Here is a 13397-nt window from a genome sequence, read left to right as displayed (position 1 = left end):
GGGGGGGGGGGGGACTGGTGTAACTGACCTTAAATTAATATTCTTTATTGAAACTTTAACTTTTTGCTTGAAAATTTAACTACTTAGTTATAATCATTTTTTTAAAAATGCTAAAATATTTGGTTAAAAAGTTTTCGGGTTGAAAATGGAACCGTTCGGTACGAAATTAATCTTTTTACCTGGAAAAATCAACATTTGACATGTTTTTTTTTCTTAATTGAGTGAAATATCTTTTTTCGTTGAAAATTTAACTCTTATTAAAGCTTGACATTCTTTTGTTTAAATTTTATTTCTATAGTGGAAAAATGAAATACTTGATTGAAAATTCGTTCTTCTGTTGTTGAAAAGTAATTTTTCATGTATTTTGTAGAAAATCCATTTTTTTTTAGAAAATCAATCTTCTTAGTTACAAATTTATTTAGTTTTGTTATTGAAGGTTCATAATTTCAGTTAAAAATATTTGTTCAGTTCAATATATAACTATTTGATTGAAAACTGTTTTTTATCTTTGGTAGAAACTTCATTTTCTTAACTGACAATTAAACTATTCCAATTTTAGTTGAAAATTTATCTTCTTTATTTGGAAGTTTAACTATTTATTTGAAAGTTCGTGGATTTAGTTTAGAATTTGTATTTTTGGTAGAAGTGTCATCTTTCTGGTTGAAAATTAATTTTTTATATAAAAATTGACCGTTCCCTTTTTGTTTAAAAATAGTTTGTTTTTTCAGTAGAAAATTCAGCTTTTTAGTTACAATTTTGTTATTGTTGAAAATGCAGTCTTTTTTAGCAGAAAATTAATCTTTTTGGTTGTCAATTCATTTTTTTCAAGAAAGTTCAACTATTCGGTTAGAAATTTATTTTTGTGGTTGAAGATTCATCATTTCAGATGAATTTGAGTACAAACCTCTTTTTTAAGAATAAATTCATTTAACGAAACGAATTTTTGGACGACTTTCCTCTGAGTTTTAATATCTTTGGACTCATTTGTTTATAATAAACATTTTCCTTCTGTAAGATCTTCCAATCTCTGCCCCCCCCCCTTAGAAACAGTAAAACTCTTACAAGACCCACTCCTTCCAAAATTGTTTTACCTAATTTGTGGATGATCCCTTGCTTAGTCAACGGGATTAGGCTAGAGAGTGTGGGGTAAAGCGGGACACTCGGATTTTACATTTCATTGATAGTGATTTGTCCGGATAAAAAATGGGTGTACTCGTTGACCCCAAATGTCCCATTAGGCCTTGTTTCATCGTTGAGTAGAGTCAGTAGGGGAAATGAAAGGAAATGAGGAGTGGTTAAATAGTAAAAGTGAAGAAATTGAGGGTAGAAGTAAGGAGAAATGAGAAGATTGGAAAAAGGGGAAGAGATGGGAAATGAGGGTATCCGAAGTTAGTGGATCAAGGAAGTAACGGAAGTGATAAGAAATGAGGGGAGGAGGAAAAGATGAAGCGATGGGAAATGAGAGGCATGATGGAAGGGGAAGTGGTAAAAGTGAGGAAAAATCGAGGAGGGCAAAGTAAAGGAATTTATTGAAGATGAGGAGAGGGGAATTAGAGAAAGAGAGAGAAATTAAGTAGGGAAACTAGAAGAGGGAAGTAGGAGAAGAGGTGTGTTAGCAGGGCACTTGTGGAGAAAAGAAGTAGGGCAGGAACAAGTGTGAAAAGAGAGGGGAAGTGAATTTTTAAGTGAGGGGAGGGGAAGTATAGGACGAGAGGTGAAGTAGGGGGGGTAGGAAAGGGAAAGTTTGAGAGGAGAAGGTTTGAACCATTTTTTTAAGACATACATGTCAAGGTAAACTGAAATAATTAATGGTGAAATTGAAGGAATCTTACCATGGTGACCGAAGGAGGAGTCGAGATCAACTTTAAGCTCGTCTTTATCGAGGAGCTTATCATGCCTTGGAGAATGGCCTCCAGTGCCATTTCCCTTCATTCCCCGGAAATATTGCGACCATCTCGTTCTTCCGGCATCTTTTTTTAACCTCTTTTCTTTCGCTCTCCTAAAAATAAAAAAATAAAATGATTTATCATTAAATCTCTTGTTATGATTTTCATGTATAATATGAGGGGTTTCTGTGCCCTACTCCATGATTGAGAAAAATAGTTTGGCACTTCTTAACCTTTCTTCTAAGTTTTATTTTTATTATGGAAATCATTCGATAATGGCAGGTTTAAATTTCAACATTTCTCCATGACTTAAAAACACAATCTAGAAAGTTTTTAAATTGAGAATAATTTAAAATTCTAACATTTCGGTTTAGAAGCGGTCTGTGTTTGCATTTGTAGTTCCAGTGTATAATTCTGCTTTTTATGAGCAAAATCTTAAAATTGTTAAAAGATTCTTAGAATTGAAAAAATGAATACACAACCAACGAAGGACCTTTGAAAAACGTTAAATTTCATCAACTGTTTCCATTAGGAAAGTCCTTGTGATCCCAAAATTTCTAATTTTATGAAAATTTTACATACAGACATTATTTAGAATTCAAATTCTTGAATTAGAAGTTCATAAAAAATTTAAGAAGTTAGAAATTTTATCTGATTAATATATTTTCATAATTGAAAAAATTCACGAATTAATTTTATAAAAAAGATTTTAAACCAGTAAGCACCTATAAATTAAAAAAATGCAGTTTCGAAGACATTAAGGCGAATCACTGATCCATTATCATTAGGGTAGATCGAGAAAAAAATTTAATACATTGAAAATGCCTAAGCTCTGAAAAGTTTCCTTTTGGGTCCCATATAAAGTTGATGAAATTTGAAATGAATCGATTAATATCTTGCGGTAGGCAGAGGTTTGGAGGAATTGTGAATGTGATTTTTGTTTTTTAATCTGCATAATATGCTTAATTTTTGCACTCTTTTCAGATTTTTTATTTTAGTGTATAGGTGAAAGTTAATTTTTAATGGAGTCATGCTAATAAAAAGAATATTTAAAAGCTCTCACTATTAATTTTTTTTTCAGCATGGAAAAACTTTTTTTGTTCAAAATGTACTTCCAAAAAAGATTGAGGAGATAAGATCATTCAGAATGAAGAGTTGATCTCTAATTTTCTCTTGTCATATCATATCCAGTACAGGGACACCCATTCATTTACTGACTTAAGTCAAGATGCTTAACTTTTATCATTGCCGACAGCTTGATATTTGCATGAAACCTGTGCCAACGACGACTAAGGACATTTACAATAAAAATAAACATGAATTCAGGGTGACCGTTTTAAGCAAAGAAAAAAATTCTGTAATTTTCCGGTTCGCAAAAAATGTCTTGACATCAGTCAAGTGAAATTAAAAAAAAATTAGATCTTAAAACTGAAAATTTGTTTATTTAAAGTAATCAAAACTGCAAATTAAAGCACATAAAGTGGAACTCTTTTATATTTTAAAGTGTATTGAAGCTTAAAAAATTATATTTACAAACGCTCAAATGTAATAAAACACGTTCCTCTTAGAATTCTGTAAACAATTGAAAATAAAAAGTTCGCACCTCTAATCGGAACAAAAAATAAAACATTTGCCCCCGTCCTCAATAACAACCCAGTGGGCACAAGCGTTAAAGAACATTTTCAGAACGGCTTAAAAATGTCCTAAGTCTGTCCATATAACGTTCCATAAACATACAATGTTCCACAGACGTTTTAAAGACGTAATTCGAACTTAAAACATTTTTAGAACATTATTTGGTCTGACTCAGGACAGTTTTTAAAACGTTCAAATAACGTCTTTTCACTTGTACGTCCAAAAAACGTTGTTAGGACGTTTCAAATACATTTTAAAATTGTGTGCCCACTGGGAATGTTAAAAGGAAAAAATTGGTCTCCAACTGAAAACCAAAATTACCTCCTTTTCAACTTGATAAAAATCTTTAAAATATGAAATCTTCCTCGACCAAAGCAAAAAAATTCTCGTTTTAAGATTAATAAAGATGTTTAAAATACCAAATGTGTCCACCTTCAACAAAACAGAAGTGTAGAAAACCAAAAATTTCATCTTCCAATTCGGATAAAATTTAAACACCAAACTATCTTTCTATTAGTTTAAAATTATAATTGTGATATCCAAAAGACTTTTTATAAGTGAATCTTTTTAAGTTGAATTATTTTAATATTAATTATTTTCAAATAAAAAAATGTATAGATTTAGTGTTCTCTATTTCAGATAATTCAGTTTAAAATTGCATAATATCGCAAATTTTATTTCTAATTGCTTATTTTAAATTAACAGTTAAATATTAGCAAATGCGAAAATAACGTTCTTTTTTTAATTAAAAAGTTTGAATTAAATGTGTCAAAAATGGAATAGTTGAGACTCAAATAATATTTGGATAGGATTTAAAATTATTTCAAAATTGTAATCGTTTCAAAGAATCAATGATAATTTAATTTTTAATGCTGGAACTATCGAATAGTTTTAAAAATCATTAAAAATGTATATTTACAATTGATTAACTTAAAACTTTTTCCATCCAAAATTTTCAAATTTAAACGGTTTTAATGATAAATTTCTTATGTTTTCAAAGCTTCATTTTAAAATTCTTTTATTAATTAAAAAATTCAACACTCAAAAAAATGTTGAAATTGAACAGATTTTCAATTGCGGTATAACATGCTATATAAAATTTTTGATACTTCAAGTGATTGCATAGATTTTTTCAATTAGTAAAATTTGCCGTTCAAAAAACGTACTGTCATTTCCTGCTTCTTTGCGGACTCAACAAATTTCCGGCCATTTCACAGTTTTCCCGGGTTCTCTGTACAGCAATTGCAATATCCAATTTATAATATTTGTTGTAAAGATGAATAAAAAATGGTATTCGTATCCCATTGTTTCAACAATAATAGTCCATGCAAAAAACTATTGCATTTTAATTTAAAAATATAAAGTTAGGAATTTAGTTTCAAATAAAAACCTGCAAATGGTGACAGAAAAAAGAAAACTATAAATTTTTGATATTTTGGGATTGGATATTTATAAAATGATTTGTTTATCATTTTTCAATTTGAGTTTATATCGATAAAAATAGGAAAATTCAATTTTCCTCGAAAGTGGTTTTTCTCGGGAAATATGAATGTTCGTAGCGGAGCAAATGCGGTGGAGCATATATACAATATTGATTCTCCGCCTAGTGATAACGGAACCCCGTTCATTGGATGCCATCCGCCATCTTGTTTGTTTTACAGGATATATTGCACATATATACCACCTCTCATTATAAAAAAGTGGTAATAAGAGTGGTAGGGCCGTCCAGAAAAGTATTTTTCTATTTTTGTAAAATATTTGTTGTGAATTCTCTCCATCAAATGTATCTAAATATGCAGGGGGGGGGGGGGCGGGAGATCAATCAATTATTTAAATTCACATTAGTAAAAAAACGTGAAAGCACAAAATTATCTTTTGGGCTAATTTATTGTTAAACTTGTTTATTGACATTTTTTGTTTCTGATTCATCACTCCAGTTAAAAATTCATTTCATTGGTTAAAAATTAAATATTTTATTAAACATTTGTCTTTTTAGTTAAGAGAATTAGTTTGTATTAACTAAATATATAACGATTACATTTTTCGTTAAAAATTAATATTAAAAATTCTTTTAATTCGGCCCTTTTGCTTGAATTCAACTGTCTGTATATCAATTTAACATCTTTTTAGTCGGAATAACAAATATTACATATTTGGTTGATAATTCTTTTTTTAGTTAAAAATGCATATTTTGGATTAAAAATTGAACTGTTTTGCAGAAGATTCGTCTTTTTTTGTATTTTGTTTAAACTTCATATTTTTCTAACAGAAAATGAATGTTTTTTTATAAAAAATGTAACCGTTTTGTTGAAAATTAATATGTTTTCGTTGAATTGTTAACAATTGTGTTGAAAATTCGTCTCTTTTTTAATTTTCGATTTTTTTTATTTCTTCTGTTTTTTTATTTAAAATAAGAATATTTTTTGTACCGTTGAAATATCGAATTTTGCATTTTTTATTGAAACTTTATAGGTTAAAAATTCAACTCCTTGTTTCAAAGCTAGAATACTGTCTTGAAATATCTTATTTTTTTTTGGTTGAAGATTTATAATTAGAAAATTCATCTCTTTGGCTATAAATCAAACTACTTTATTGAAACTTCAATTTTTTGGGGTAAAAATAAATTTTTGTAATTGGAGATTTAACTTTGGTTTTTAAAATTGAATGTTTTGTAAAGAAAATGAGCAATTTTGTCTGGAAAATTCAACAAGTAGATAAAAAATTCAACTATGTGCTGGAAAAATCAATTTTTATGTATAAGAATCGTTTTATTACTGAAGATTAATTTTTTATATGAAAATTGAACTATTCCATTTTCATTAAAAATTTTTTTTATTTGATCATTTTTTAGCTGTCCTGTAGAACCCTTAAACATATATTTTTAATCCTGCCAAAAATCAAGGGCCATTTTGACATGAAAAGGAACACTGTGTAGAGATGCCATTTAAGGAAACAATACATTCTTTTTATACCACCCAGAAGAATAGTGTCAAAAATACGGTGGAAAATGAGCATAATATTCCTAAAAATTTAAATTTATATTCAACGTATGTAGTATATTGTAATAAACCACCAACTACGAAAACAATTTTTAAATAAAGAAGAATCCTATTAAAAGAAAATTTCGAGGCTTCACACTTCGGAGGAAATGAATCCTTAGAAATGAATGAGAGTTACTCAACTTTGTTTCTTGATAGGGAGACAATAATTTTAATTGTTTATAGGGTTTTGCAGAACTTCATTTTTAATTCAAATAATAAAAGATTCATTTGTGCTTACCTTATTAAATGAAATATATTGGTTTAAACATTGATATAGCCTTTCAGGGCATACTTTTATGATAAATTTGTCAAAAATTAAATTCCATATTATAATGTTCTTAAAATTCACATCACATTAAATAAAATTCACCTAATTTTTTACAAAGCGTTTTCTCATAACAAAATGCGGAACTAGAGTAAAATATTTTGCATCAGTTTGATTAATCGTCCTGAAATTTCGGGACTGGTCCTTTCTCTATTCCAGTTTTTTATTTTGAAAGAAAAATCTTTAATTTTGAAAAATACTGAAAGTATAATTGACGAAATAGAAAATTTCTGACGAATTATACTTTTGGAAATTTCGAATAATATTTTATTATTTTAGTTTGAGATTAAAAATAGCTCATAATTGAAAATGTACACATATGTTGGTTCACTTTCAATCTGTGTAAAATTTTATGTGGGTGTGCGAATCCACTAGATTTTTTAAATTATTTTGGGAATTTGAAATTTCGAAAATATGAAAATTCGGGAAATTGAAACATCGGGTTTTAAAATTTTGGTAACTTAATTTTTTTTGAATTTTTATCTTTTTTTAATTTTCATTTACAGAGTGTTAAAATTCCGTTAACAAGCCATTTCAACAGTTTTTTCTCTGTAATTTCATATTTCGGAGACAGGAACTAAGACGAAACAGATTTTACCGTTAAAAAAAAATTCGCGCGAAGTGTGAAATTTACAGTTGTTAAAAAAAAAAACTTTTTTCATCAAACCTTTACAACTTTTAATCTGATTGCGATATTTTAATTTCATTTTTGAATTTGGGAGTTTAATTTTTTACTTTCGACATCTATCAGAAAAACAACAAAATGTCACAAATTAAAAAAATAGCGGCGGTTATCTCTTAAGTTTTTGATTGAATATATTTTTTTATTACGAGCGAATCATTGTTGCGTTCAAGATCCATCCACTCAGCGCCACCGCCAAGGCAAATTATAAAATGGAATACGCCATATTTTTTTGCTTTTCTTTTGCTAATTTTATGCTAAAAAACTTTTTTTTGCTCTTTAAACTTCGGAGAAAAGGGTGGCGGCGCTAGCAGGACGTCCACTCAGCGCCGCGCCGCCACCTACGAGAACTCACTAAAAATGATTATAATGCGATAAACGATAAGTGGAGATTTGTTTGTTTTTTTTGCTCTATGATGACATATATTTCGTTTCCCAAAAAACTACCCCTAAGTCTTACACAGCTACCCCCTGTGATCAAAAACTTTTTCAAAATAGGAAAACTACCTTCAACAATATAAACATATTTTAGGGCTTCAAATTAATCACATGGCACTTGAAAATTTCGCTCTCTTTATAATTTCACCAAAACTACCCTTCCACGTGAACGTATGCAGCAGAAAATTTATATGTATGAAAAAAGCATTAAAAATAATCAAACTTAGAAGAAACTGTTAGTTGATATTTTTTTCTCTTTTTTTAATATCCGATAATATATAATACGATACCCAAAATCTACCCCTAAGTCATACATACCCTCCCCTCGTGTTCAAAAACGTTTTAAAAGTTAAAAGATCACCTTGAACAATATAAAAATGATTTAGGAATCAAATTAATAACATGAAACTTACCAATTTCTCTCACATTATAATTGCCCCCGAAACTACCCTTCCACGTGAACCTATGCAGTGGAACATATATATGTATGAAAAAAGCATAAAAAACAATAAAACTTAGAAAACACTGTTAGTCGACATTTTAGGCTCTTTTTTGCTCTTCGATAATATATAATACGTTACCCAAAAACTACCCCTAAGTCATAAGTACCATCCCCTCGTAATCAAAAACGTTTTAAAGTTGAAAAACCACCTTGAACAATGCGCAAATAATTTATAACTCCAAATTGATTACATAATATTTCAGAATTTCCCCCTCTTTATATTTTTCCCAAAAACTACCCTTCCACGTGAATCTATGCAGCGGAACATATATATGTATGAAAAAAGCATAACAAACTAATACAACTTAATTGGAAAACCTTCTTTAACAATGCAAAAATTATTTGGAATTCCAAATTAATTATATGACACTTGAAAATTTCCCCCTCTTTATAATTTTCCTGAAAAACTACTCTTCCACGTAAACGTATGCAGCGAAAGATATATGTATGGAAAAAGGATAAAAATAATAGAACTTAGAAAACATTTCGATTTTTTTTTCTCTTTTTTTGCTTTTCGATAATATATAATACGTTACCCAATAACAACTGCGAAGTCATACATACCCTCCCCTCGTCATCAAAAAAGTTTAAAAAGTTGTAAAACCACCATGAGGAATGCAAAAATGATTTAGAACTTCAAATTGATTACATGACACTTCAAAATTCTCCCCTCTTCATAATTTTTCCGAAAAACTACCCTTCCATGTGAACGTATACAGCGGAACATATATATGTATGAAAAAATCATAAAAAAGAATACAACTTAGAAAACACTGTTAATCGATATTTTTTTACTCTTTTTTTCTCTTCAATAATATATAATACGTAACCCAAAAACTACCCTTAAGTCATACATACCCTTCCCTCGTCATCAAAAATGTTTTAAAAGTTGGAAAACCACCCTGAACAATGTAAAAATGATATAGAACTCCAAATTGATTACATCTTCCAGTGGAAGATGTTCTGTTGCGTACGTTCACGTGGAAGGGTAGTTTTGGGAATATTATAATGAGAGGCAAATTTGCAAGTTTCATATAATTAATTTTGAGTCCTAAATCATTTTTGTATTGTTCAAGGTGGTTTTTTGACTTTTAAAACGTTTTTGATCACGAGGGGTGAGTATGTATGACTTATGGGTAGTTTCTGGGGAACGTATTATATATTATCAGAGAGCAAAAGAAGAGCAAAACAATATCAACTAACAGTGTTTTCTAAGTTCTATTATATTTAATGCTTTTTGTATATATATATTCTGCTGCCCACATTCACGTAGAAGGGTAGTTTTTTGAGGAAAAGATAATGAGAAGGAAATTTCGAAGTGTAATGTAATTAATTTTGAGCTTTAGAGCATGTCTACATTTTAAAAGGTGGTTTTTCAACTCTTAAAACGTTTTTAATCACGAAGAGAGGGTATGTATGAATTAGGGGTCGTTTTTTAGCGTAAAATTAACAAACAAAAGCAAAAAAATATGGCGTATTTCATTTTATAATTTGCCTTGGTTACGGCGCTGAGTGGACGGACCTGTTACGTTGACTAGATTTTTTCTTTAAACAAACTGAAACTTTTAATTTTCTGGCGAACGATGTGACATATTAAAAGAGTAAAGGTTTTTTTTTTAAACTATTTGAAATAAGCAAACTTTTGGCCTACTATTTTTGTCAAATCTGTTGTGTTTTGTATCGAAAATTAAAAAAATCCACTTTTCGAAAATATTTTCTTGAGCAGAAAAATAGTTTGGACCAAATGAAATTTGCAAGATTTCTTCTTCATTCAAGTCCCAATTCAGAAAAAAACTAGGTAAAAAAAGCTGTGTCTTGAGAAAATAAACGTTTGACATTTTCAGGAAAGCTGCCACATTTTTTTAAATCCTTAACATTTTTTTCAATTTTCTGGTAGATTTCAATAGAGGACAATTACATCACCGGCATGAGGAAAAAAATTCAAATAATATCTCCGTTAGGTCAAAAGTTACAAAGTTTTGAAAATCATCGTAATTTTTTAAAAAACAATCTTAAAATTTCAAGAACTCATAACTTCGTGAAACTGATTATTTTCTCTAAATGACATTTTCCGTAATTTAGGAATCTGCTTTTTCGGCATAATTATGTCACGAGGGAAGAGAAATTAGGGGAAGTGAGGGGTGAAGATGGGAGTGGAAGTAGGCGAAGTGAGGGAAAAAGACGGAAGCCAAATTAGTGGAAATATTGGAAATTATGGAAAGTGAGAGGGGAAGTGTGGGTGTGTAGGGGAATTCAGGGAAGGTAAGGTGAGCAAAAGTAGGGGATGTGAAGGGAAATAAGGGGGGTGAGTGTGAGAAAATTAAGGTTATATAAAGAGAGAGGAAATGAGAGGAAGTAAGGTGAAATAAACGGAGAGGGATTATGTAAAGTGAAGGAAAATGAGAAAAGGGGAAGTAGATGCAGAAGAAGAAATGAGGGGCACTTGAGGAGGGGAAGTATGGTAAATGAGAAGCAGTAGAGGAAGTGAAGGTGAATATGGAGAGGAGAGTAAGGAGAGTAGAAGAAGTGAGAGGAAGCGAACTAGTGGAAATAAGTTCAATAAAGGAAGAGGAAGCAGGGGGAATTAGGAATGGGAAGAATGAAAATCGAGTGTAAGTGGGAGAAGTGGAGGAAATAATTAGAAATAGTGGTAGCAGTGACGAGCGGGAGAAGTAGAGGAAATTATTAGAAATAAGGGTGCAAGTTACGAGAGGGGGAAGTAGAGGAGGATGAAGTTGAGAAGGGGTCGAAGGGTGAATTGAGGGGATGGGGAATTCAAGGGGACTAGGGGAGGGAAACTATGGGGGGGGGTGAGCAACTTAATTACCGTTTGATTTTTGTATAAACACACCAATATATGTTGAATATATTTTTACCTATTTTGGAACCAAACTTGGACCACCCGCATGTCGAGTCCTGTATCGGCTGAAAGCTGTTCTCGAACATGCCTGGCTGGTTTTGGACTTTGGTTGTACGCCAACTTGAGGGTCTCTAATTGTTTCGCGGTGATCGTAGTCCGCGGTCTTTTGTTCGGTTGATCACCGTCAATACTTCCGCCATCAGCCAGTTCTACAATCAACAACAATTTTAAATTGACAGTTTGTTCGATATTTTTATTTAAAATAAAAAAAATAAGAAGGAAAATATGTTCTTCAGTTAGGATTTGGATAAATATTATTTGCTAATGTTGTCCCGTTTACAAAAAAAAAAACTTTTTTTATCCGTTTTTATGGATTAAAATGTTAACTGATTAACTTCTCACGTAAAATTATGTGCATATAACATTTTGAAAACTTTTTAAAAATATAAAATGGATTTCTTTTTTAAATTTTCTTCAGTTGCAAATTCAACTTTTAATTTCCTTTAATTCAGTTGAATTTTTAACAGTTAAAAATGCAACTGTTCAACAGTTGAAATAAAAATATTATATATGCATAACTTTACACAAAAACCTGATAAATAAAAATTTCAATCCATTCAACAATTGTTTTGAAAAAATTCAATTTTCTCGAAAACGGGATATAATTGGCAAATTTGAAAGAGATTTAAAGAAAATTGATAATTCTATTTTCTTCAATTTTCCACTGTTGAAAATTCGGATGAATTGTAGAATATTCAAGAATAAAAATTCGAAAGAAGTATTTTTAACAGTTATATTTCCAAAACAGTTAAAAATTGTATAGTTAAAAGTTACGAAAAGTTCAGAATGAAAAATTCAAAATTAAAGAAAATTTAGAATAGAATGTTTAACAGTTCAAATAAAAATGTTATATTTGCATAGTCTTACACTAAAATTTGGTAAATAAACATTTCAATTCATGCACAATTTTTGTTTGAAAGTGGAAAGTTTATGAGAATAAAAAAATGCCCACGCTGATCATCTCCTTGTTGGCTTTCTTTAACGGTATTTAATTTAGAACTTTAATTTTATAGCTTTATATAGCATAAGAGAAAATTGAAATATCTTCAAAAAATGCAATGTGAAATATTTAATAAATAAAATCCTCTTGTCCAGAACTTTTTAGTTCAAGTACATATTTATAAATAGCTTATCACACAAGGATCGTACCATATTTTAAGATTTACATTTTCTTGATTGTATATTGGTTTCCTAATGGAGAAGCTCAATAATGAAGGGAATAAAGAAATGGAGAAATGAAGAAAGTGGAATTGGAGAAAATTTAAAATTCAACTGTGGAATAATCAATTTTTAATTTTTTGTAATTCAGTGGAATCTTCAGCTTTAGAAAATTGAACTGTTGAAAATTCATTTGAATTAATTAAAATTTAAAGTTGAGGAATGAAAATTAAAGAAAAGTAAAAATGGAATTTTCAACTGTTGAAAAATCAACAGTTAATAATTCAATTTTCAGTTTTCTTCAATTCAGTTAAATTTGCAACAATCAAAAATTGAACTGTTGAAAATTCAATCCAATTAAAAAAATTGAAAAACGAAAACTGAATTTTCTACAGATTAGCTTCAAATTTAACTGTTTAAAATTGAAATAAATTTTCTCAAACTGAAATGAAGAAAATGGAATTTTTATCAGTTAAAATTGCTTCAATTCAGTATGGAATTTATAAGATAAAAAATCCCAACACTGACCATCTCTTCCTTCGTCCCATTTAACAGTATTTAGTTTTGGTAGGTTCCTAAGGGACTAAATTGATAAATTTATACATTACAAAAAAATAAATCTTTTAACTGAACATCTAACAGTAAATTTTCAATAAAATGTATCTTGTCCAGTTCTTTCTAGTTCAAGACCTTTTTTATAAATAGCTTATCACATCAGGATCGTTCCATATCTCAAAGTATACATTTTTTTGTTTATATTGATTTCCTAATGGAAAAAGGCAATAACAAAAAAAAAAGAAATGAAGGAAG

General features: G+C 29.5%; 1 protein-coding gene across 1 annotated transcript in view; it reads right to left on the bottom strand.

Annotated features, from left to right (window-relative positions):
• The window catches only part of LOC117180215 (LIM/homeobox protein Lhx3), a 36657-nt gene that overhangs the window by 11852 nt on the left and 11408 nt on the right, over positions 1–13397 (bottom strand). Inside the window, exons 4-5 of the mRNA XM_033372600.1 lie at positions 11386–11639; positions 1833–1999 (exon numbers count right to left, since the gene is read on the bottom strand). Of these exons, the coding sequence (XP_033228491.1) occupies positions 1833–1999; positions 11386–11639 (421 nt within the window). The remainder of the gene's footprint in view (positions 1–1832; positions 2000–11385; positions 11640–13397) is intronic.

The sequence above is a fragment of the Belonocnema kinseyi genome, chromosome 9 (assembly GCF_010883055.1).
Source record: "Belonocnema kinseyi isolate 2016_QV_RU_SX_M_011 chromosome 9, B_treatae_v1, whole genome shotgun sequence".
Lineage (NCBI taxonomy): Eukaryota > Metazoa > Arthropoda > Insecta > Hymenoptera > Cynipidae > Belonocnema > Belonocnema kinseyi.
The sequence above is the reverse complement of the archived record's forward strand: the minus strand, read 5'-3'. Positions and strand labels throughout refer to the sequence as shown.